This window comes from Schistocerca piceifrons, chromosome 2 (genome assembly GCF_021461385.2).
Source record: "Schistocerca piceifrons isolate TAMUIC-IGC-003096 chromosome 2, iqSchPice1.1, whole genome shotgun sequence".
In the NCBI taxonomy this organism is placed as follows: domain Eukaryota; kingdom Metazoa; phylum Arthropoda; class Insecta; order Orthoptera; family Acrididae; genus Schistocerca; species Schistocerca piceifrons.
In genome coordinates this window covers 55,460,570-55,486,669 of record NC_060139.1, presented here as the reverse complement: position 1 = coordinate 55,486,669, position 26,100 = coordinate 55,460,570, and the positions used below count along the sequence as shown (strand labels likewise).

Below are 26,100 nucleotides of genomic sequence, written 5' to 3'. Positions count from 1 at the left end.
CTGCCTCAGTGCTGAGTTTGGATAACACAGTTTTGCCAACATGGCATACCGCACTGGCATGTGAACAGTTTGTAAACTTAGCCTTTTTGGAAATGCTTCCACCCTTTGCCAAAAAGCCGATCATCATGCCCTTTTTGATTCAGTTAAATCACTCCATTTCTGCACTATTGGTGACTGCACTGTTTCCTGCATCCCCACCCCCCTAACACACTTCATAAACCCTCCACTGCTAGTGATGTCACCTGCCATCTGTGAGTGGTTATTGCTTTCAGTGTGGAATCAGAGCTATTTACCTGATGTCCAAAAGGGCATGATCATCGGCTTTAATGCTGAGGGTGGATGAATTTCTGAAAAGACTAAGTTTATAAACTGTTTGCGTGCTGCCATGGTTGAAGTTGACATTGAACATAGTTGGTGGTTACAATGTGACTGGACCACGTATTTGACATCCATCAGTTCTAGAATCTTAGATCTTATCCTGAGCTCAAATGTAGTGACGTATCCTGAACAGAACAACTTACTCCATGTCAAACAACATAGATACCAAAATATTGGTCATACAAAACCCTACTAGTGCTTTTCTCTCATCACGTTCTGAAAGCCATGGATCAAGGCAATCTGGGATATGCAGTATATCTTGAATTCCTAAAAGCATTTGACTCAGCATCACACCAACACTTATTAATGAAAGAACCTTCATAAGGGATATTAAATGAAATTTGTGACAAGATTGAGGATTTCTGTGTAAGGAGAATGCAGCATATTAATTTAGATTGGGAATCATTGACAGAGGTTAAAGTAACTTCAGGTGTGCTCCAGGGAAATGTTTTGGATCCTTGCTGTTCATTTTTTATTTTAAGGAACTGGTAGACACTGCAAATAGTAAAGTCAGACTTTTCAGGTATGATGCAGTGATCTGTAATGAAGTGCTGTCTGAAGAAAGCTGCACAAAGATATTAATAAGATTTCAAAGTGGTGGGGAGATTTAAAATTGCTTCAGGCTTTCAGAAATGTAAAGTAGGGCACCTCATGGAACAAAAAGACATGAGACCATTTGACTACAATATCAGTGAGTCACAACTGGAACTGGTGACATCATACAAATAACAGAGGGTAACAATTTATCAGGATGTAGAATGAAATGATCACATAGGTGCAGTCATAGATAAAGAAAGTAGCAGGCTTATGAAGTTTCAAGAATCAGTTTTAAATGTATTGCAGCCTCAATGTATAGCTCTCATGTAGGCCACAAAGTCAAGATTAGACTAATTTTAGTGCACTTAGAGGCATTTAAGTAGTCATTCACCCTGTGCTCCATGTGTGAAAGGAATGTTAAGAAGACACAATAAGTGGTGCAATGGGAAACATCCTCCATTATACACTTCACAGTAGTTTGCAGAGTATAGACATAAATATAGTTGTTTTCATTATTTGGGTATACAGAACCTATTCTTGGAGTTCCTTAACTAAACATGATTACTTCTGGTAGACTTAAAATACTGGAGAATGCTCCACTGTATTTACTGAAATAAAGGAAATGTGCACAATGACTTCACTAGCAATAAGTTTCAAATCACAACATATGAATAACTTAATAATCAAGCAGTATCAATTATTACATACATCCTATAAGCAAAAAAACACCATCTGAACAGGCCCTGAAGGTCCATCAGTACTGAGTGGCCACCATGTCATTCTCGGTCCTTAGGCATCACCAGATGTGGATACGGAGGGGCGTGTGGTCAGCACATCACTCTCCTAGCCATTGTCAGCTTTCAAGACCGGTGCCACTACTCCTCAATCAAGTAGCTTCTCAATTGGCCTCACAAGGACTGAATGCACTCCGCTTGCCAACAGCACTTGGCAAACCTGGAAGGTGATCCATCCAGGTGCTGGGTAAGCCTGACAGCACTTAACTTCGGTGGTCTGATGGGAACTGTTGTTACCACTGTGGCATGGTCATTGGCACATAACATCCTATGACAACCTCTAACATGTCACATATCAAAAACAAGAGTAAAGTCATAAAGAACTTGTAAGATTCTGTAATTTTGCAAATGAGTATATGTAGACATATGCCTTTCTTTCGGTATTATAAAACGTATAGGCAATAGGGTACAAGTCAGGTGGCAGGTCATTTATATTTATGTAGATTAAATGCAAATGCACATAATCATACTTGCTCATCATAAAATAATATGCTTTTTGTAAATTTTATAACTGTTCCCTATCCACATTCCATTGACTCCTTCCTCCCCTCTGCCTCCCTCCCCCCCCCCCTCCCCCCTCTTTTGCATGTTCATCGCTTAGTGCAATGTAATATAAAGTTTATATGTTCATAGTTTCTTTGTGTACTTCATTACGGTTGTGTTTCTGTATAGATATAAAGTAATAAAAAGTCACATATATTTGTAAAAACACTCTTTGTACAGCTAGAAACTCCCTCTTTCTACACATACATTCATTTATGTAGTGGTTTTATTCAGTGTATGAAATAGTCAGTGAAGGCTTGAAGAAGACATGCACTTATTGTCTAAGCTTGTCTAAATATTTTGTATCAGTAGGATGGTACATAAAAATCCTTGTCCTTCAATACAAATTACGTGTTTCCAAAAGTGCATGTCATTCAGCAAGTAGGAAAAAGATTAACTAGTGAATACTCTTGCACAAACACCAATAAATCACTATCTATTGTTACCACAATATCTGATCACATGGATCTAATAAACCCTAAGTTTACAGCTGATAATATATTTATATTTTGATAGTATTATTGTTATTTTTTACCACTTGTTGCCATGATTCTATATTTTTCAACAGAAACCATTGCCACATTTAACACTATTTGAGGAGTTGAAACAATCTAGGAATCAAAAAGTACTTTCTGATATGAAGAATGCCTTAAACAGATTGACTCAAACAGCACCTGCCAGCAGAAGACATATAGTTCAGATGGAGCTTGATGGCTTCAGTCAATTATTTGAACATTTCCTCTTTGAAGAAGCACAACACATAATCTGGGATCGTATAAGTGTTCTACCTAAAGATGCTGTGAGTAATTATTGCTATTATAAATATTATTCCCAAAATTAGCAACATAAACTATTTATATTTCATTCTTTTAAATCTCCACGTGTAGCTGAATATTGTTAAATAGAATATGAAATATCATTCATTAATAGTGCACTTCTGGTTTGTTAAACAATCACTACTGCACAGTAGCACAGTATAATTATCATTGGCAAGCAATACTTACAAATGCTAATAAAGTTAGATATCTTCTTGCAATATCATAACATAACTGTAGATTGGCATTTGCAACTTTTGGAACAGGTCCTCATATATGTGGTTGAAACACTCCTTATCACATTTCTTCATAATATTTACAAACTTTCTTCCACAAGAATTTGCATCATAACAAATCCCAAACTGAAATGAACTTTTGGCACACTTCTATTTATAGGTTAGTGTTAGGTTCAGGATTTTTCTTGAACACTGTAATTCCTTACTCAAAACAATTTCACAATCAGGACCTGAATTTTAACAAAATGAGCCTAATACATTTTCACAAACAGAAAAATATGGACCATTAAACTGTTAAATAGCATTTTAAAAGGAATTACATTTTGATATTAGAAAATTCTAGTTGATTCATTCCATGTCAGATCAACACAGATGCCAACCTGGCTCTCTTTCATTTTCATAAAATTTGGTGTGTTCATTGTACATGATAATAGAATGAAAAATATTAAATTAAAGTATTTAAATGCAAGTAAGTAAGTCATCTACAGCCACTCAAAGTTCTAAAAATGTGCAGAAAATTTGACAAACGCTGCTGACAAAAACAGCTGTAACTTCTACTCTAATAAAGACAGAACTGTGAACCAGGTAATTTTCGAAATGTCTTCAAATAATCTTTTCAGTTATATGCAATTTTGTTATATTAAAAGAATATACACAATTGAGGTCAATGAGCTTGACATTTAAGACTACAACATTATGATACATACCACTGAAAGCCATGTTTATTGTTAAAGAGGTGGTGTTATGACACAGCATTAAGTTAGTACAATCAACGGGCCAACAGCAATCATTTATAACATGCAAGGCCACACACTATGACATCTGACCTTCAGTGATGCAAAAAAATGATATAGCCATCCCAGCTGAAGACATGCTTGGAAGGTATGCTAAACAGGTTCAGATCTACAGAAACAAATATGACAAATATATATTATCTAGAATTACTGCACCCCAATACCGGGAAGCAACATATAACATTGTTTGTGCATCTTTTGGTGAAAGGAAATACATTCACTCTGTTGCTGTTCTCACATCACCCTTTGTAAGAATGTCCTCCTTGTCGACAGTTAAGATGTCAGGTTTCTCACAGGTTTCATATGAAGGTGAAAGCCCTTGAGGATGTAGGAAGCTAATTGAAACTTCATTGGTACCTTCATTAACAAAGAGATAGAGGGGCTGGCCAGTACTTACCTCAGCTCAGTACAGCCGATAGATACACATAAAACAGAACTGAAAATTTACATTTCTAGCTTTCGGAACAAATGTTCCTTCATCGGGGAGGAGAGAGGGGAAAAAAAGGGAAGAAGGGAAAGGAGATTCAGTTACTCACAACCCAGGTTATGAAGCAACAGGGAAAGGAAAATAGGGAGGGTAGCAAGGATGGAGGCATGGTTGTCAGAGGGAAGCCAAAGATATTCTACTGTAAGTACTGTGCCAGCTTCAAACCAAAGAGGATGCATACAGAAGTAAAGAGGTATATAGTATAAAGATAAACACAACTATGTAGGATGAAAAGATGCGTGAATGGCTAAAGAGGAAAGGGAAAGAGGAGAAGACTGAAGAGTGAATGGGAGTGAGGTTGTTTAACGTAGGTTCAGTCCAGGGGGATGGCGGGATGAAAGGATGTGTTGGAGTGCAAGTTCCCATCTCCGCAGTTCAGAGGGACTGGTGTTGGGTGGGAGAAGCCAAATGGCACATACGGTGTAGCAGGTTCCTAGGTCCCTAGAATTATGCTGGAGGGCACGCTCCGCTACTGGGTATTGGGCATCTCCTAGGCGGACAGTTCGTCTGTGTCCGTTCATGCGCTCAACCAGTTTAGTTGTTGTCATGCCGATGTAAAAGGCTGTGCAGTGCAGGCATGTCAGTTGATAAATGTCATGTGTAGTTTCTCTTCATGGGCCGCATGGAGGAGGCTTTCCTGAAGACCCAACAGCTGCGTCCCCTGGCCTGGTATAGGTTTATAGATGACATCTTTGTGGTCTGGACTCATGGTGAAGAAACATTCCTTAATTTCCTCCATAACCTCAACTCCTTTTCGAATCTGAATTTCACCTGGTCCTTCTCCAAAACCCAAGCCACCTTCCTGGATGTTGACCTTCATTTTGTTGAAGCTCACATCCACACCTCTGTCCATATCAAACCCACAAACGAACAACAGTACCTTAACTTTGATAGCTGCCATCCTTTCCACATCAAACGCTCCCTTCCCTACAGCCTAGGTATTCGTGGCAAACGTATCTGCTCCAGTGACGAATCCCTCAACAATTACACCAATAACCTGACCAGTGCTTTCCTCTCCCGCAACTATCCTGCAGACCTTGTCCACAAAGAGGGTTGTGAGTAACTGAATCTCCTTTCCCTTCTTCCCTTTCTTTCCCCTCTCTCCTCCCTGATGAAGGAACATTTGTTCCGAAAGCTAGGAATGTAAATTTTCAGTTCTGTTTTATGTATATCTATCGGCTGTACTGAGCTGAGGTAAGTACTGGCCAGCCCCTCTACCTCTTTGTTAGTATTTGTTTCACATCTTTATATGAGATTTTCCATTAATCTTTTGGTACCTTCATTAACATTCAAAACACATCCAAGCCACAAGTGAGCTTTGTACACACATGCAACAACTCTGCGATATCACCCAGGTATGAGTCTTATTAGGTCCTAGTTAGATATTCATTTATGATGAATTTGAGAAACCTTTCATTTGGGTATTGTAATGGCCAGTGGGAATAACTCAATGTAACTTGTGGGTATCTACAATTGTGTGAATTTGTGAAAACAGCTCTTGAAGGAGAGATTCATCTTCGTTGTACTCATTGTTAGTAGTATAATGAAAGTGACACCCTGCAATGTTCTTGCAGAACCATCCAGACAATTCTGTGGGTGTCATTACACAGGTCTTAAAAAAAAATATTTTTGAAAATTATTGTAGTTTAGATAACTGTCTTTTATGTAGTTTTTGGTGCTGATTTCAGAAATGATATTGTTTTTTTTCTAATGTGTAAGGTTTGTCTACAAAAAGAGGTAAAACTCTTAGGACAAATCCTAAAAATGCCATTGTTTATATCAGCATCATTTGTGTACAACGTTATTAAACTACATTACACATAGAGTAAGAAAAGTTGATAAGGCTTTATTGCTACACTATTACAAAGCTTTGTAGTAATGTTTCCTTTTCCCTTCCAAACTTCTTATTGTACTTTTCCTGCTGTGGAGATGGGGATTTTCATTTTTTGACATCCAACAGTAGTCAGCCATCATGTTCACGTCCCAGCATCCATGGTATCTTTTTTCCATTTATTTTATGTCTTAATGGAATCATTCTCTTTGTTCTTCACTGACAAGCTCCAAGATTTTCTGGAAAATAGTCCATGTGAGAGTGAAGGAAATGAATATGAACACTCATGTTGCAGGCCAATAGTTTGTAATTAGTTAACAAACCAGCAACAATATGTTCTGCTGTAACCACAAGCACTGGCATGAAGATGAAGAATGCAAGAGCAGGGAAAGCTGTGAGATGATGTCAGCCAATAGCCCACTGACGAGGACCACACCATGACAGGAATGGCCTCTAGCTGAAGAGAATATAAGCGCCGCTTCTGCCAGCCTCAGCTGGATGGTAGAAGATGGACACTAGCAGAGACACTAGCAGAGAGGCCTAGAAGAGCAGTGATATTAACAATAGCAGTGACTTATAGGCGAGTGTGAATAACTTGCATGGACATTGTAATTAGCAAAGAACTTTGATTATTTGCATGTCGTCCATCACTTGCGACACCATTGTAAACCAAAGTTAAGTATTGTTGATTTACTTTATCGTAATAAATTCCATTAATGTGATTTGCTTGAATTGTTGTATAGCTATCTGAGAAGGCAGCATCCATTAGGCACTCAAGAATCTCAAAAAGTATGTGTAGTAAATACTCATTCAGGCTTGTTTAAATATCTGCATTTGCCTTTTGGCAGTGCTTCCGCACCCACCGTATTTGGAACAGCTGACTGCACAAGTGCCAAACTGTTCAAACTATCTGGATGATATTGTTGTAGCAGATCATATACCTGAAGAACATATTGTAAATTTACATGCTTTATTTCATGTGCTGTCTGATGCAGTACTAAGGTGTAGACTGGACAAGTGTGATTTTTTAAAACCTGAGTTGCAGTATCTTGGTCATGTCATAAACAGTCATGGTGTACATTCTCTTCAGTCGCATTTATTAACCATACGAGATTTGCCAGTTCCTCACAATGTCACAAAACTGCAGTCCATCTTAGGCAAAATGAACTACTATATTTGATTCATATTGAATGCTGCGCAAATCACAGCTCCATTGCATCACTTGCATCACAAGAATGTCCCCTTTGTTTAGACAGATGAGTGCCAAGTAGCTTTTCAAAAGCTGCTTCCCGGCAGTTTCTGGTCCTTAACATGCCTTTCGGCCTCTATCAATAACAAAGATTGCCATTCGGGGTTGCCAGCGCCCCTGCTCTCTTTCAGCAATTCTTGGAACAATTATTGCTCCCTGTCCCTGGGTGTATAAATTACATGGACGACATTGTTGTCACTGGCTCCACCACTGAAGAACATCTTCAGAACCACCGTACACTTTTTCATGTCTTACAGACTGCCGGTCTGAAGTGTAATCTTCAGAAATCACAATTTTTTCAAGCATCTATCACGTACTTGGGGTTTCAACTCTCTCGGGATGGTATTCGTCTGCTTCAGCAAACTGTCACTGCGATCGATGCCCTTCCTCACCCTACATCTGTTAAGGAATTCCAGGCCTTCTTGGAGAAAATAGCATACTATCACAAGTTCTTACCGTCTGCTGCTTTGGTGGCTCAGCCGTTGTGCTATGCTGAAACAGGCACTGTGCCTGGCTACTTATCGACCTGGCCAATATCTTGTTCTTGTCACGGACTCCTCTCAATACGGGGTCGGTGCAGTCCTTGCGCACCGTTTTTCAGATGGCTCTGAACAACCCATTGCTTATGCCTCCAAAACACTCATGGACGCCCAACGAAAGTATTCTAAAATTGAAAAAGAAGCTTTGGCCATTATTTATGCTCTTCATAAGTTTGGTGTTTTTCTCTGTGTATCCAAATTTCATCTTGTCACTGATCACAAGCTGCTTGTTTCCTTGTTTCATCCATCATCGTCACTTCCCAACAAGGCCGCACACCACCTCCAGCGTTGGGCTCTTTACTTGTCTCGTTTCAATTATGAGATTCATTTCTGGCCGACGGCTCAACATGCTAATGCTGATGCACTGTCTCGCCTTCCAATGGGTCCTGATCTGGCATTCGAACTGTTGTGTTTCCATCTGGATGTTCCCGAGCAGTGGGTTGTGGACGGATTCCCCATCACAGGGGACTGGCTGGCGGTGGCTATGGGTTCTGATCCTACCCTCTCCCAGGTTTTACGCTGTATTCAGAAGGGTTGGCCAGATCGTCCGTCTGCTAAGACTTCTGACCCGTTGCAGAACTACTAAGCCTTGCGCTACCGCCTCACGCCTAGGGATGGTGTTATCCTCCTTTCCACCGACAATGCTTCGCTGCATGTTGTGGTACCTGCGCCTTTGCGTGCTTCGGTCTTGCGCCTCCTTCACCAAGGCACTGGGGTGTGTCTCGCACAAAACCTCTGGTGCGCCGTCATGTGTACTGGCCTGGCATCGACTCTGAAATAGCACACATGGTCGCTGCCTGCGGCCCTTGTGCGTCACAGGCCGCTGCCCCGAAGTCATCTTTGTCACTGTGGCCTTCGCCTGAGACCCTCTGGGAACGCATTCATGCTGACTTCGCGGGACCTTTTTTAGGTACTAATTGGCTCCTCGTAATAGACGCCCACTCTAACTTTCCTTTCATTGTCCATTGCACGTCGCCTACCGTCGTGGCAACCACAAGTGCTCTCGCCCACATTTTTTCTTTGGAAGGCCTTCCCTCTACTCTTGTTACTGATAATGGTCTGCAATTTGCCTCTTCGGAATTTGCAGATTTTTGTGCTCGTCACAGCGTTATGCATGTCACGGCCCGTCCGTTCCATCCACAATCAAACGGTGAGGCTGAACGACTGGTCCGCACATTTAAGGCTCAGATGCGGAAACTCCTGACTTCTTCTGCTGCTGATGATGCAGTTCTCCAGTTTCTGGCTTCTTACCATTTCACCCCCATGGGCGACCACAGCCCGGCTGAGCTCTTACATGGCCGACAGCCCCGCACGCTACTTCATCTTCTGCGGCCTTCCACCTGACGGCCGCGGGTGCCTTCACTTGGCCGGTTCACCGCCGATGACCTTGTCTGGGTACGGGGATATGGCAGGTGGCCAAAATGGAGTCCGGGCCGCATCTTACGACACTGTGGCCGACGCCTGTATGAAATCCAGACGGACACGGGTGTTGCAGTGCGTCATTCGGACCAGCTTCGGCCTCGTGTGCCGGCAACGCCTGTTCCAAATGCCGCTACACCACCTTCAGCTCTACCGGACACTCGGGATCTTGGCGTCTCTCATTAGTCACAATGCAGCCCTCTCACCGTCATCTCGGTGCCAGTACAAGAACGGACACCATCAGGAGACGTGCCCACGCAGGAACCGGATGACCATCATTTGTCAGAGCCAATCTACTTGCCTCCTTCTCCTACAGACGCCGACACATCGCCCATGTCTCCTGTTATATCAACTGGACTTGCCGCAACTGGCAGATTGGCGCACGGGGCCCTAGCAAATACGACCCATATGTCTCCTGCCATCTCAACCCGTTATCATTGGGGACACTTCCGTCCGTACGGGAAGCCTCCTCCTCGAGACTTTACGGCCAGTCACACAATGCCTACGGACGTTAGCAATCTACAGGCCACCTCCATCAAGACCAGTGAAAAAATTTCAAAAGGGGGAAAAGTGTTGTGACTCGCCAATCATTCAAAGTGCCGCCGCGCAATTACGCGCATCCTCTACATGCGGCGCTGTCTGCCAGCCATGCAGCAGCTGCGCCACCTAAGTGGCTGGCCGGCCAGCCAGCCAGTGGCTGCTAGACTTGGACTCAGTGTTCATTCGAATGTTACCGTGTTCGCATGTATTGCTTTGTCAACTTGCTCAGTGACTTATTGTGTTGTGGCGTTATAACAGCTAGCAATACTGTCAAATGGTCCTTTGCCATGTGATGTGACAAAGAAATGCCACTCTGCAGAGACATTGAAATCAGCATGATGAAATGTTATGTCAGCAGAATTCTTGCAGTTCTTCTACCAGTCTGCAGCACTATCTGAGAAATAGTGCACATACTTGTGTGTTCTGTGGAAATGGGATCTCATGAAGCTAACCAAGTGATGCTGAAAAAGATGAACACTTACTGTATCATGTTTAAGGCATTCTGGTATTATAACAAAGGAAATGTGATCAATTAGATGGTTTTCTGGATCCTACAATAAACAACAAATGGATGAATGGTGGCCAGGGCATTGTTCCAATGAAACCCCTGCACTCCATCCTGCAGGACAAATGCATGGTTTACTGCAAAATCATATACTACAATGTATTCATTGTCACCGAGTGTCTCCTTCAGATGTTGTAGAAATTCAGACTGTTGGGTGGCCATGAAGGAATGCAACAGAAGCCTTTTTTAATTTGTCTGCAATGTTTTCTGAGAAGTCTCCCGCATATGATACACATATCTGGAGAGTTTGTCTGCCTGTAGATGTCCACAGTTTATATGTTATCAATTCCCTTTGCATCAAACAGCTCTTGCAGGTGTGTCATGATAGAATGTGGACATAACATTTTGGATCTGCAAAATTACAAATGCTCTGAGCAAGACAGTGTTTGTAGCTGCTAAGTTGACAGTCTGCATCATGTGTCAACTCTTTTAATCTGGAACCGTACAACATGAGCTTCCTGTTTTGGTGAATACTGCAAACACACACAGTATGGGTATTGGCTGCACCAGCCAAAATACAGTTCTCGGGTTGCAGCTGGCAGAATTTTGATAACTGTATTTTCAGTGCTGGGTGTTCATTTTTGAATGCCTGATACAGTTCATGCAGATTTCCCAACACTAGTCGTTTTTATTGATGAATCCTGAAACCGTTTTCCTTGACAGAAACAAAATCCTTCTTGAAAGGCAAACAGCAGCTTGTTGTGCTGTTGTGGTCTTCAGTCATGAGACTGGTTTGATGCAGCTCTCCATGCTACTATATCCTGTGCAAGCTTCTTCATCTCCCAGTACCTACTGCAACCTACATCCTTCTGAATCTGCTTAGTGTATTCATCTCTTGGCCTCCCTCTACGATTTTTACCCTCCACGCTGCCCTCCAATACTAAATTGGTGGTCCCTTGATGCCTCAGAACATGTCCTACCAACCGATCCCTTCTTCTGGTCAAGTTGTGCCACAAACTTCTCTTCTCCCCAATCCTATTCAATACTTCCTCATTAGTTATGTGATCTACCCATCTGATCTTCAGCATTCTTCTGTAGCACCACATTTCGAAAGCTTCTATTCTCTTCTTGTCCAAACTATTTATCGTCCATGTTTCACTTCCATACATGGCTACACTCCATACAAATACTTTCAGAAAAGACTTCCTGACACTTAAATCTATACTCTTTGTTAACAAATTTCTCTTCTTCAGAAACGCTTTACTTGCCATTGCCAGTCTACATTTTATATCCTCTCTACTTCGACCATCATCCGTTATTTTGCTCCCCAAATAGCAAAACTCCTTTACTACTTTAAGTGCCTCATTTCCTAATCTAATTCCCTCAGCATCACCCGACTTAATTCTACCACATTCCATTATCCTCGTTTTGCTTTTGTTGATGTTCATCTTATATACTCCTCTCAAGACACTGTCCATTCCATTCAACTGCTCTTCCAAGTCCTTTGCTGTCTCTGACAGAATTACAATGTCATCGGTGAACCTCAAAGTTTTTATTTCTTCTCCATGGATTTTAATACCTAATCCGAATTTTTCTTTTGTTTCCTTTACTGCTTGCTCAATATACAGATTGAATAACATCGGGGAGAGGCTACAACTCTGTCTTACTCCCTTCCCAACCACTGCTACCCTTTCATGCCCCTCGACTCTTATAACTGCTATCTGGTTTCTGTACAAATTGTAAATAGCCTTTCGCTCCCTGTATTTTACCCCTGCCACCTTTAGAATTTGAAAGAGAGTATTCCAGTCAACATTGTCAAAAGCTTTCTCTAAGTCTACAAATGCTAGAAACGTAGGTTTGTCTTTCCTTAATCTTTCTTCTAAGATAAGTCGTAAGGTCAGTATTGCCTCACATGTTCCAGTACTTCTACGAAATCCAAACTGATCTTCCCCGAGGTTGGCTTCTACTAGTTTTTCCATTCGTCTGTAAAGAATTCGTGTTAGTATTTTGCAGCTGTGGCTTATTAAACTGATTGTTCGGTAATTTTCACATCTGTCAACACCTGCTTTCTTTGGGACTGGAATTATTATATTCTTCTTGAAGTCTGAGGGTATTTCGCATGTTTCATACATCTTCCTCACCAGATGGTAGAGTTTTGTCAGGACTGGCTCTCCCAAGGCCGTCAGTAGTTCTAATGGAATGTTGTCTACTCCGGGGGCCTTGTTTCGACTCAGGTCTTTCAGTGCTCTGTCAAACTCTTCACGCAGTATCGTATCTCCCATTTCATCTTCATCTACATCCTCTTCCATTTCCATAATATTATCCTCAAGTACATCGCCCTTGTATAGATCCTCTATATACTCCTTCCACCTTTCTGCTTTCCCTTCTTTGCTTAGAACTGGGTTTCCATCTGAGCTCTTGATGTTCATACAAGTGGTTCTCTTGTCTCCAAAGGTCTCTTTAATTTTCCTGTAGGCAGTATCTATCTTACCCCTAGTTAGATAAGCCTCTACATCCTTACATTTGTCCTCTAGCCATCCCTGCTTAGCCATTTTTGCACTTCCTGTCGATCTCAATTTTGAGACGTTTGTATTCCTTTTTGCCTGCTTCATTTATTGCATTTTTATATTTTCTCCTTTCATCAATTAAATTCAATATTTCTTGTGTTACCCAAGGATTTCTACTAGCCCTCGTCTTTTTACCTACTTGATCCTCTGCTGCCTTCACTACTTCATCCCTCAAAGCTACCCATTCTTCTTCTACTGTATTTCTTTCCCCCATTGCTGTCAGTTGTTCCCTTATGCTCTCCCTGAAACTCTGTACAACCTCTATATACTCCTTCCACCTTTCTGCTTTCCCTTCTTTGCTTAGAACTGGGTTTCCATCTGAGCTCTTGATGTTCATACAAGTGGTTCTCTTGTTCAGTTTGTCCAGGTCCCATCTCCTTAAATTCCCACCTTTTTGCAGTTTCTTCAGTTTTAATCTACAGGTCATAACCAATAGATTGTGGTCAGAGTCCACATCTGCCCCTGGAAATGTCTTACAATTTAAAATCTGGTTCCTAAATCTCTGTCTTACCATTATATAATCTATCTGAAACCTGTCAGTATCTCCAGGCTTCTTCCATGTATACAACCTTCTTTCATGATTCTTGAACCAAGTGTTAGCTATGATTAAGTTGTGCTCTGTGCAAAATTCTACCAGGCGGATTCCTCTTTCATTTCTTAGCCCCAATCCATATCCTCCTACTATGTTTCCTTCTCTCCCTTTTCCTACACTCGAATTCCAGTCACCCATGACTATTAAATTTTCGTTTCCCTTCACTATCTGAATAATTTCTTTTATTTCATCATACATTTCTTCAATTTCTTTGTCATCTGCAGAGCTAGTTGGCATATAAACTTGTACTACTGTAGTAGGTGTGGGCTTCGTATCTATCTTGGCCACAATAATGCGTTCACTATGCTGTTTGTAGTAGCTTACCCGCATTCCTATTTTCCTATTCATTATTAAACCTACTCCTGCATTACCCCTATTTGATTTTGTGTTTATAACCCTGTAGTCACCTGACCAGAAGTCTTTTTCCTCCTGCCACCGAACTTCACTAATTCCCACTATATCTAACTATAACCTATCCATTTCCCTTTTTAAATTTTCTAACCTACCTGCCCGATTAAGGGATCTGACATTTCACGCTCCCGTCCATAGAACGCCAGTTTTCTTTCTCCTGATAACGACATCCTCTTGAGTAGTCCCCGCCCGGAGATCCGAATGGGGGACTATTTTACCTCCGGAATATTTTACCCAAGAGGACGCCATCATCATTTAATCATACAGTAAAGCTGCATGCCCTCGGGAAAAATTACGGCTGTAGTTTCCCCTTGCTTTCAGCCGTTCGCAGTACCAGCACAGCAAGGCCGTTTTGGTTATTGTTACAAGGCCAGATCAGTCAATCATCCAGACTGTTGCCCTTGCAACTACTGAAAAGGCTGCTGCCCCTCTTCAGGAACCATACGTTTTTTCTGGCCTCTCAACAGATACCCCTCCATTGTGGTTGTACCTATGGTACGGCTATCTGTATCGCTGAGGCACGCAAGCCTCCCCACCAATGGCAAGGTCCATGGTTCATGGGGGGGGAGGGGGGGGGGGGACAGCAGCTATATCGTCTATATTGTAGAATTCTATGACACTGTTCACAATTTGTTCTCCTAAGTCATGTTAGGTCTTGGATTGGGAGTTGTAAAGAGACCACATTCTTTGACTAATTATTTTGGTTTTCTCCGTAAGTAGTTTGTGGCTCAAAATTCATTTTCATTCCTTTGAATGCTCCAGTGTTTTGGAAGAAGTGTCACAATTGGGATCTTCTCACTGCTTGTGGTGCTGGTACTAACTTTCTCTTTCAACATATGTTTTATAATATGCATTTTGTTCCACACTATGTATGTGTGTTGGGACGGGCTCTACCCCCAGTAATATCGCTGCCCTACCACAGCAAGAACAACGGTATCTTTGCCAGATCAGTTTTCTGTAGTACACACTCTATGCTAAACGCATTGTTTATATACTGCAAGAATAGAAGTATTCATAGTAAGTGACAGGACTGCGAGTGATTATTTATCGTTGTAATTACCATGCCTGCTCCCCACTACCTACACTGGCGACCCCATTATATTCTTTTCAACTGCACTGTGAAAGACCAAGTTACACATGCATTGGCACACCACTGATGACCGTGGGATACAAACTTCACGCTGCCAAGAATACGCTCCACAATGGTACTTCATCTTCTGGGATCACTACAGGCGATTTACTTGTGTATCTGTTTGGTGTTCTTGCCAGTTTCCAGACGATATAATCAGCACAACTGTGGGTCTTGAACAGTTGAGTGTTCCCATTATTTCAACAACTGGTGAACCAGGATATCATTACTTCTTGCCAAACGGACAAACACATTAAATCGCAAATCAAGTACAATGTTATCAGAGGAGGTGGTGAGACAAGCCTGCCACTCCCTTAATTAACTGTGCTACATCAACAGTGACCATACACGGTGAGTAATGGCTGCCAGCCACTGTCTCCACTCCCACCTAACCAGTGCCACTAATATACCGATCAGTGACAGTGTTAATTAATTAAACATCACTCATTTTCATTCTAATGACTTAGTACATATCAATATTCCATGCGCAATGTACCAAGTTATGGACACCCTCCATAGTACCACAGTTGTTGACAAACAATTGCCACCATATATGACCATCTTCTACTACAGAGAACCGATATTTATGGGTTACTGCAGACAAATCCTTCCTACAATTGACCTTACTATGCCAGACTATATTTTTCCATGGCCTACGCCTGAACTTTACATTCTGCACGGTACCATATGTCACCTGAGTGATGCACTTGTTATGGCCACATCGTGACCCGCATCACATCATCACGATGACGTCACACTGACAACAGCCGCACTGCGCTCTAGGCCAGGCCTGCCGTGTGAAGTCACTCAACAAGCAGGCATGCTCTGTCTACCTGCAACCGTGCAGGATTTTCACACCTCGTAACCACAGCATATCAATACTGTGAGCCTGACTGTAACAGCAACCCATGCAGTGTGGGAACACAAGGAGTACCTACAAAAGCTGCCACACTGGGTGACCTACACTGATGTGCCATCAGCCACAATTGCCACCAACCAGGACCTGTCCCCTGTGCTGTGTTCCTTGGTTCCCCACTATGACTCCATCCTCCATGAGATTGACGCACCAGCCACGACACCTGATAATTGGTCATTACACGCTCATTACTGACACACCTACTGTGACTACCATGCAGTGACACCAGATGCTGCCTCTACCAGCTCCAGCAGATGGTGTTCATGAACCCGCACCATGTACTTCACACGGTTACAACAACCTCATACAGGTCCCGGCCCCTTGCCACCAGGCAGAGTACCGCCAGCCGTGCACCAAGTTACATCTGCCACTACTACAAGTTGATTCTCTGCAAGTATGGTTCACACTCTGCGAGTGCATGGTGTAGTCAGCCAGGGTCACAGATGACCATGATAAGTTTTTGGTGCTTTTGAACCACCTCCACACCAACCACACCAACACTGATCCGATCAGCAATCTCCTTTCCAACCACTGACAGATACAAAACAACAAAGACACTCATACTACAGCATCTGTTATGTTCACCTGAGTACTAAAAGAAATCCGCTAAATTTCGATTACACAAGAAATAACACAAATCTTAAGGCCGTAAATTCAACCAAGTACTTATGGATAAAAATTACAAATAATCTAGATTGGAATGATCACATAGATAATGTTGTGGGTAGTTCAAACCAAAGACTGTGTGTGATTCATTGGCAGAACACTGAGATGGTGCAACACGTCTACTAAAGACACTACTTACACCATGCGTGTCCACCCTGTTGTGTGGTGTGGGATCCGCTTCAGGTGGGACTGACGGATGCCATCAAAAAAGTTCAAAGAAGGATGGCTCAGTTTGTATTATTGCAAAATAGGGGAGATACTGCCACAGACATGATACATGAATTGGAGTGGCAATCATTAAAAAAAGGCGTTTTTCCTTGTGAAGGGATCGTAACATGGAATTTCAATCACCAGTTTTCTCCCCTGTTGCAAAAATATTCTGTTGGCACCCAACTACATAGGGAGAAATGATCAGCATGATAAAGTAAGAGAAATCAGTGCTCGATTTCCCACATGCCATTCGAGAGTGGAATGGTAGAGAGAAGCTTGAATCACATGCCATTCGAGAGTGGAATGCTAGAGAGAAGCTTGAATGTTGTTCATTGAATCCTCTGCCAGGCACTTTATTGTGAATAGCAGAGTAATCATGTAGATGTAGATGAAGAGCTTATTCTCAGATCCCAATGGCCACGAAGGACATTCCAAAGATGGCAATAATTACACAATTTGGTCTATTTGAATTCCTATTTATTCCCTTTGGACTAAAGAATGTAGTCCAGACTTGGCAACAGTTTACTGACAGCTTGCTTTTTACCATGCCCTTTAGCTATTGTCCTTGGACAATGTAATTATCTTCTCACAAAGAGCTCAAAGTCATGAGAAATACCTCCAAGTGGTATTCAACAAACTACCAGAGCACGGGTTCGTGGTCAACGAGGACAAATGCCAACTCCGGCAAAAATGTGTTACATTCGTAGGCCACCTCATCGATGCTTCAGGCATCTGCCCTACCACAGAAAAGATAGACCAAATCCGTAACCTACCACCCCAAACGGACTATCAAGAGTAGCATCATTTTTAGGGATAATTAATTTTTACCAACAACACCTCTCCCATGCTGCAGAAACACTTCTGCCACTCACACAGTCACTATGTGGCAAGAAGATGCCGGGCAAATGTTAGCTCACTTGGACTCCTGATATGCAAGCAGCTTTTGCCAACATCAAAATCAACCTGTCTCAGACCACCACCCTGGCACTCCCATCGCCGGACGGCCATATGGTTATGACAACCAGGCAATTGGGCCAGTGCTACAACAGAAGTCCCTGGTGCAACCCATCCAGTAAGGTTTTTCTCAAGGAAATTTACCGACTCCCAGAAAATGTGGTCAATCTTTGACGGTGAGCTTTTGGCAATATACAAAGTGGTTTGGTACTTCCGAGATGACATTGAGGGCTGGCTGCTTACTATCTACACAGACCACTGCCCTCTGGCTGATGCCATTAAAAACCCACCAGCGAAAACCTCCCTTCAATGATTCTACCACCTGAACTTGATTTAAAAATCTACTACTAACGTCTGCTGTGTACGGGGAGCAGGAAACATGGTGGCTGACTACCTCTCACGACTCGCTGCCACATCGGCACACCTTGACTTGGACCAACTAGCGGAGGCACATGCAATTGACACTGATCTTCAAAACCTGCTATCTGGACACACAACAGGCCTCCAGCTCAAGCAGTGCACCAATGCAGGCACTACCAAACTAGTTTGGTGCAACATATCCTATTGTAAGTAACAACCAGTCATCCCTCCTCAACAACTTGTCTCATGCTGGCGTACGCTCGACACTGAAATTCATAACTGAACATTTCGTTTGGACTAAAATTAAACAGGACTGCACTCTGTGGACAAGAGCCTGCATCTAGTGCCAGCGGGCCAAGACAGGACATAATGCCCAACTGCCCTTTGGGAAGTTTCCTATCCCGAAGGGCCATTTCCAGCATGTCCACATAGACTTGATGGGGCCACTCCCAGATTCAAAAGGATACAAGTACATCTTGTCAGCCATAGACAGGAGAACTTGATGGCTGGAGGCCACACCTCTGACTGATATCTCAGCCAAAACCATCACCCGAGCTTTGGTCACACTATTGATTGCATGCTTCAGCTACCCATAGTCCCTGACAACGGAAGAGGGTCAGCACTTGCGGAACGGTGGCACTGCACCCTCAAGACAGCGCTCATATGCCATCGTCAGGAGTGGATGGAGGCTCTCATCTGGGTGCTGCTTGGTATACGAGCTGCCTGCAAAGATGATCTGGGTGCCTCGCTGGCAGAGGTGCTCTATGGGGAACTGATCACTCTCCCAGCAGAGTTCATATCACAAACCTCTGACCCGTGGATGTCAGCCTGCCAGACCTAGTAAAATGTGCCAGGGATCACATCTGCCATGTCCACATCCCACTGCCGTCCCACCACTACAAATTAACCATCATTGTGCACAAGGACCTCCAGCCGTGTACCCACGTCATACTCAGGACTGGCACTGTCAAACCTGTCCTCCAGCTTGTGTACAGTGGCCTGTACAAGGTGTTGAAACAAGGGCCAAACACTTTTGATATCTTGTATGCTGGAAAAATGACAACAGTGTCACTGAACCACCTAAAACCGGTATGGACTTAAGCGGACACATCTGGTGTTTACCCTCCACTGGCCCCAGCTCCGGGCCCCTTAAGTGAATTTACAGTCAGCCTAGAACTGGGGGACTACCTCCCAGAAGACATTTCTATAACACTGCTCATAGTTAGGGCCAGATTCGACAGTAGACTGTCCGGCTACAGCATGGACTCGAGATCATTAGAGCACTACATGCCCCTTCCACATACAATCAACACAGCAGGTCTAAAATCCATTCTTTCTTCAGATGGCCCCGGAGCACTTTATAATGATGACTGACACCCTGGACACAATTACCGGTGGACCAACAGCTTCATCAGATGGTGTACCACCAGCCGCACAATATGTCAATGGACACCACCATCACCCCATTGGCACTGCTGCTGATGTCACAGGCCAGCCGCCCTTTACAGCTGCACAGGCACCTGGCAGACTATGATATGTTAGCCCTCACCATCGCCAGCAGGACCATGATGTACACCAGTCACTGTGCTTTGCACTTGTGGGGTGGGGGGTGCTCTGTGGGAATGTAGAGCAGATTAGTTTTCTGTAATATGCGCTCTATGCTAAATGCATTGTGTATACACTATGAGAATAAAAGTATTCACAGTAAGTGACGGAAGTGCAAGTGATTATTTATCATCATAATTACTGTGCCTGCTCTCCACTACCTACATGTCTTTACTTCAGAATACCTCAGACAGTTGCTGGAACTTCTTCTGTGCAGATGCATTCTCTCCCAGTGTCTTCTTTTTCACTAGGGACTTGCCAGAAGATACCAAACTATCATTTAATCCATCTAAAGCTATTTTTGCAGCTACAGGTGTGTCTGACTCAAATGAGGGGCTATACAGGTTTTTGGTTTCCACTTGTTTCAATGTTGTTGGGTCAGCCACAGGCCCTTGTCCCTGAGTTAATTTTGTTCTACATTTATCACATATTTTGTAATCTTTCATTATGCCCCACCAACCATATCAACAATCCAAATGTGTTCTTTATGTAGATTTTTCTTGTATCTGTTGTGTCCCTCTTCCCAGACTGGAGTACAGCAATACATGATCTTCTCAAACTCCATCTACAAGGAAGATTTGTGTGATATCAACACACAATGTCTTTAGCAACAATTATCTGTGTATATGTAGCAGCCATATAGTTATTCAATATTTGATGGCTTCATATTGGCCTGCCTACATTGTCACCTTACTGTGCATTGTTATAACATCATCTTTATAACAATAAACATGTTTTTCAGTGCTTTCTGTCATATTATTGGAGTCTGAATACGATTTATTTTGTATTAATGCAACACCTCGCTGTACATATTGACTTATGTCTGCTAACTGCATTGTCATCCCAATTTGATTTTTTATTATATTGTATTGTGTAACATGAAGAAGCAAATATATATTTTTATATTTTGAGATATTCGAGGTCAAAAGTCAGGCTCACTGACCTCAATTGTGTATATTCTTTGAATATGACAAAACTGCATGTAATCGAAATACTTGTTTCAAGACATTTCAGAAATTACCTGGTTCACTGTTGTATATTTATTAAAATAGAAGTTACAGTTGTTTTTGTCAGCAGTATTTGTTAAATTTTCTGCACATTTTTAGAACTTTGAGTGGCCATTACTCTTGTCTCACATGCTCTAAAATTCTTTGATTTGGTGTTTTTCATTCTATTGTCATGTGCAATAAACGCATCGTATTTTATGAAAACTGAAGATGGCCAGGCTGTACTTTCCTGTGCTGATTTGACATGGAACAATTCAGAATATGAAAATTTTGAATACCAATAGCTTTTAAACTAATGAGGTTTCTGACAAAATATGCTTAAAAGAAGCTAATATGAACTTCCAAACAATGTATGTTCATCTTAACTCAAATAATTTTTTGTAATATAGAAATTTTTCATTATGTTTTGCATAGAATTCAATTCTATATTGTATTTATTTAAGAAAAGTGGTAACTATGAACTGATAAATTTTAAGTTAATCTGTAATACTGTAAATAAAACTTTCATAATTTCAGAAATTTGTGTATTACACATTGCATATTTCCTAGGTTGCATAACACAAAATTACAGTTTGAAACAGTTAAATAAACCTTTTCTTGTTTTTACTAACTACTTCTGTTTCAAATAAATGATGAGATGACAAACCTTTTGCGGAATATGATATACGTAAATGTCATAATTAGCAAAAAAAATGAAATGGATGACTTCTTTTAGTTATAACCCATAATGAATGCGATTATCACCTCTGTGTGATCAATAGTATCACATAATATGAGAAAAAACACTTGTCAGAAAGTGAACTTAACGCTTGGCATTGAATACATTAACAAAATTTGCACTATGGAACAATACTTAACAGCTAAAATGTTACTTCCATTGCAATTAAGATACAAGTAATGATATTACATAAAAATAACTATATAAACAAGTAAATTGAAGTCAGCAGGAAGTTACACGCCATCCCTCTGTAGTTGCTGAAATGGTAGCAAGTTTATTCATTTATCAGGTATCTTTTTATTAAAAAAAATTGGCTTTTTGTAGTCACATTCTTAATAAAGTCTTCATGCTTTGGCTAATGGCCCAAATTTATTCTTCTGACATCTATTTCCAAGAGAGGTTTTTCGTTTTTGATCATAAATGTCATACTAGAATTAAAATGCTACGTATTTGTTCATCCATAGACCATTTTCATGTCTGGGGAGTTTGTTGGCCAGCAGAGGTGTTTAAACTCGGAAGAGTATTCCTAGAGCCACTCAGTAGCAATTCTGGACCTGTGGGTTGTTGTATTAATCTGCTGGAATTGCCCAAGTTCGTCGAAATGTACAATACTCATGAATGGATGCAGGTGATCACACATGATGCTTATGTACACATCACCTGTCATAGTCATATCTAGACATATCAGGAATCCCATACCACTCCAACTGCACAAACTCCACACCATTACAAAGCCTCCACGAGCTTGAACATTCCCCTGCTGACATGCAGGGTACATGGATTCATGAGGTTATGTCCATCCCATATACATCCATCCGCTCGATGCAATTTGAAACGAGACTTGTCTGACCAGGTAATATGTTTCCAGTCATCAACAATCCAATGTTGGTGTTGACAAGCCCAGGTAAGGTGTAAAGCTTTGTGGCATGCAGTCATCAAGGATACACAAGTGGGTCTTTGGCTCCAAAAGCCCATGCCAATGATGTTTTGTTGAATGGTTCGCACGCTGACACTTGTTGATGGTCCAGCATTGAAATCTGGAGCAATTTGTGGAAGGGTTGAATTTCTGTCACACTGAACTATTCTCTTCAGCTGTCATTGGTCCCATTCTTGCAGGATCTTTTTCCGGCCCCAGCAATGTCAGAGAGTTGATGTTATACTGGATTCCTGATATTCACAGTACACTTGTGAAAAATCCCCACTTCATCGCTACCTCAGAGGTGCTATGTCCCATCGATCACGCGCCAACTGTAACACCATGTTCAGACTCACTTAACTTTGGTAAGCTGCCATTGTAGCAGCAGTAACTGATCTAACAACTGCACCAGACACTTTTTGTCTTATATAGGCATTGCTGACAGCAGTGCCGTATTCTGCCTCTTTACATACAGGATTTATGGCTGCTCTTGGATTTAAATACACATGCCTATACCAATTCTTTGGCATTTCAGTGTAATTTAGCCATATTATTAATATAAATTCCCCTTTCTGATCAGTAAAAATGAACAGGTGCCTATTAAATCATATAATAATAATAATAATAATAATCTCCGTGGAGGCCCGGGAAAAGAATAGGCCTCCGGTATGTTCTGCCAGTCATAAAAGGCGACGAAAAGAACAAACCACTAATAGGGCTAAGCCCCCTTTTAGTGTGATTAGTTGGTTCAGGACAGAACTAAAGAAGCCTCGGACAAGCGCCGTCATGGTCGGGGACGACGCTTGAACCCTATGCCCGCCCACAATGGTAATGACACTGCTAGCCAACTGGAAAATGATTTAAATCCAAATAGAGGTGTTTTGCAGGATATGCTTCCTGCAACCACCCTAGAAGGAAAACAAAGACAGAGGATGAGATGGTCAGATGAAGTTAATCGACACCTCATGTTCTGTTATTACCAAGCAACAAACCTAGGAACCAACACAACTGGATACAGATCACAAGTATACACAACATTTATTACCAGATACCCGGAATTAAAATTTTTAACAGAACAACGACTAGCTGATCAGATCCATGTAATAATAAAAAATAACAGGATACCCCAGTCAGAATTAGAAAACATCAAACAACAAGTACAACAAATACTGGAACAAAATAATGTGCAATTAGAAGAAGAAGAAAATACAGTAATGGACTCAAACATTCCAGAGCAAACAAACAAAGAACAACACACATCAATTAAACAATCAGAGGAAAACGAAATCTTAAGACAGCCACCAGCACAAGCACAAATAGAACATGAAGTGACACACATGTTAGATATAGAAGAAAAATTTCAGGTGACATATATAGAATACAAAGACACAAATACAGACATTAGACCATTCTTGCATAGACCACCAAGTAACCCACAAGTCGAAACAACAATAAAAACTATCAATGCAATCATACACAACAAAATAAATGAATACACGACTATGGAAGAGTTACAACTACTGGTTTATGTAGGAGCACTCACTACACTAAATATACACACTAGGCAGAGATCAGAACCAACCAACACACAGAAGAAACCCACAAAACCAGCATGGCAACACAGGCTACAGATCAGAATAGAAAAACTGAGAAAAGACATCGGACAGCTAACACAATTTATAAGAAATGAAATATCAGACAAAAAACGAAAAAGGTTAGGTAAAATCTCACAACAAGAAGCAATAGAGCAATTAGATGAAAAGAAGCAGAAATTACAAGCATTGGCCAAACGACTTAGAAGATACAAAAAAAGTGAAAATAGAAGGAAACAAAACCAAACGTTCAACACAAACCAAAAGAAATTTTACCAAACAATAGATAACACACACATAAAAATAGACAATCCACCAAACATAACAGACATGGAACACTTCTGGAGCAACATATGGTCAAACACGGTACAACATAACAGGCATGCACGGTGGATACAAGCAGAAACAGACTCATACAAGATGATACCACAAATGCCTGAAGTGATAATTTTGCAACATGAAGTCACCTGAGCAATTAATTCTACACACAATTGGAAAGCTCCTGGAAATGATAAAATAGCAAATTTGTGGCTAAAGAAGTTCACCTCAACACATTCACATCTAACTAAATTATTTAACAATATAATAGAGGGAAACATTCCACGTAGGAAAAATATATTTAAAAACAAAAATGATGTGACTTACCATACGAAAGCGCTGGCAGGTCGATAGAAACACAAACAGACACATACATACACACAAAATTCAAGCTTTCGCAACAAACTGTTGCCTCATCAGGAAAGAGGGAAAGACGAAAGGAAGTGGGTTTTAAGGGAGAGGGTAAGGAGTCATTCCAATCCCGGGAGCGGAAAGACTTACCTTAGGGGGAAAAAAGGATGGGTATACACTCGCACACACACACATATCCATCCACACATATACAGACACAAGCAGACATATTTAAAGACTTTAAATATGTCTGCTTGTGTCTGTATATGTGTGGATGGATATGTGTGTGTGTGCGAGTGTATACCCGTCCTTTTTTCCCCCTAAGGTGAGTCTTTCCGCTCCTGGGATTGGAATGACTCCTTACCCTCTCCCTTAAAACCCACTTCCTTTCGTCTTTCCCTCTTTCCTGATGAGGCAACAGTTTGTTGCGAAAGCTTGAATTTTGTGTGTATGTATGTGTCTGTGTTTCTATCGACCTGCCAGCGCTTTCGTATGGTAAGTCACATCATCTTTGTTTTTAAATAAATTATTTAACAGTTACATTGCAGACCCATACACATTCCCTGATACACTTACACATGGAATAACTTATCTGAAACCTAAAGATCAAGCAGACACAGCAAACCCAGGTAAATATCGCCCCATAACATGCCTACCAACAATCTACAAAATATTAACTTCAGTCATTACACAGAAATTAATGACACATACAACACAGAACAAAATTATAAATGAAGAACAAAAAGGCTGCTGCAAAGGAGCATGAGGATGTAAAGAGCAACTGATAATAGATGCAGAGGTGACATATCAAGCTAAAACTAAACAAAGGTCGCTACACTACGCATACATTGATTACCAAAAGCTTTTGATAGTGTACCCCACTCATGGTTACTACAGATATTGGAAATAGACAAAGTAGATCCTAAATTGATACAGTTTCTAAACATAGTAATGAAAAACTGGAAAACCACACTTAATATCCAAACAAATTCAGATAATATCACGTCACAGCCAATACAGATTAAGTGTGGAATATACCAAGGAGACTCATTAAGTCCTTTCTGGTTCTGTCTTGCTCTGAACCCACTATCCAACATGCTAAATAATACAAATTATGGATA

The 26,100-nt window shown here is 41.4% G+C and overlaps 1 protein-coding gene across 1 annotated transcript in view; it reads left to right on the top strand.

The window, feature by feature from the left end:
- The window catches only part of LOC124775146 (UTP--glucose-1-phosphate uridylyltransferase-like), a 266,959-nt gene that overhangs the window by 36,015 nt on the left and 204,844 nt on the right, over nt 1-26,100 (top strand). The window contains exons 3-4 of the mRNA XM_047249986.1: nt 1,709-1,896; nt 2,821-3,051. Of these exons, the coding sequence (XP_047105942.1) occupies nt 1,837-1,896; nt 2,821-3,051 (291 nt within the window). The 5' untranslated portion in view covers nt 1,709-1,836. The remainder of the gene's footprint in view (nt 1-1,708; nt 1,897-2,820; nt 3,052-26,100) is intronic.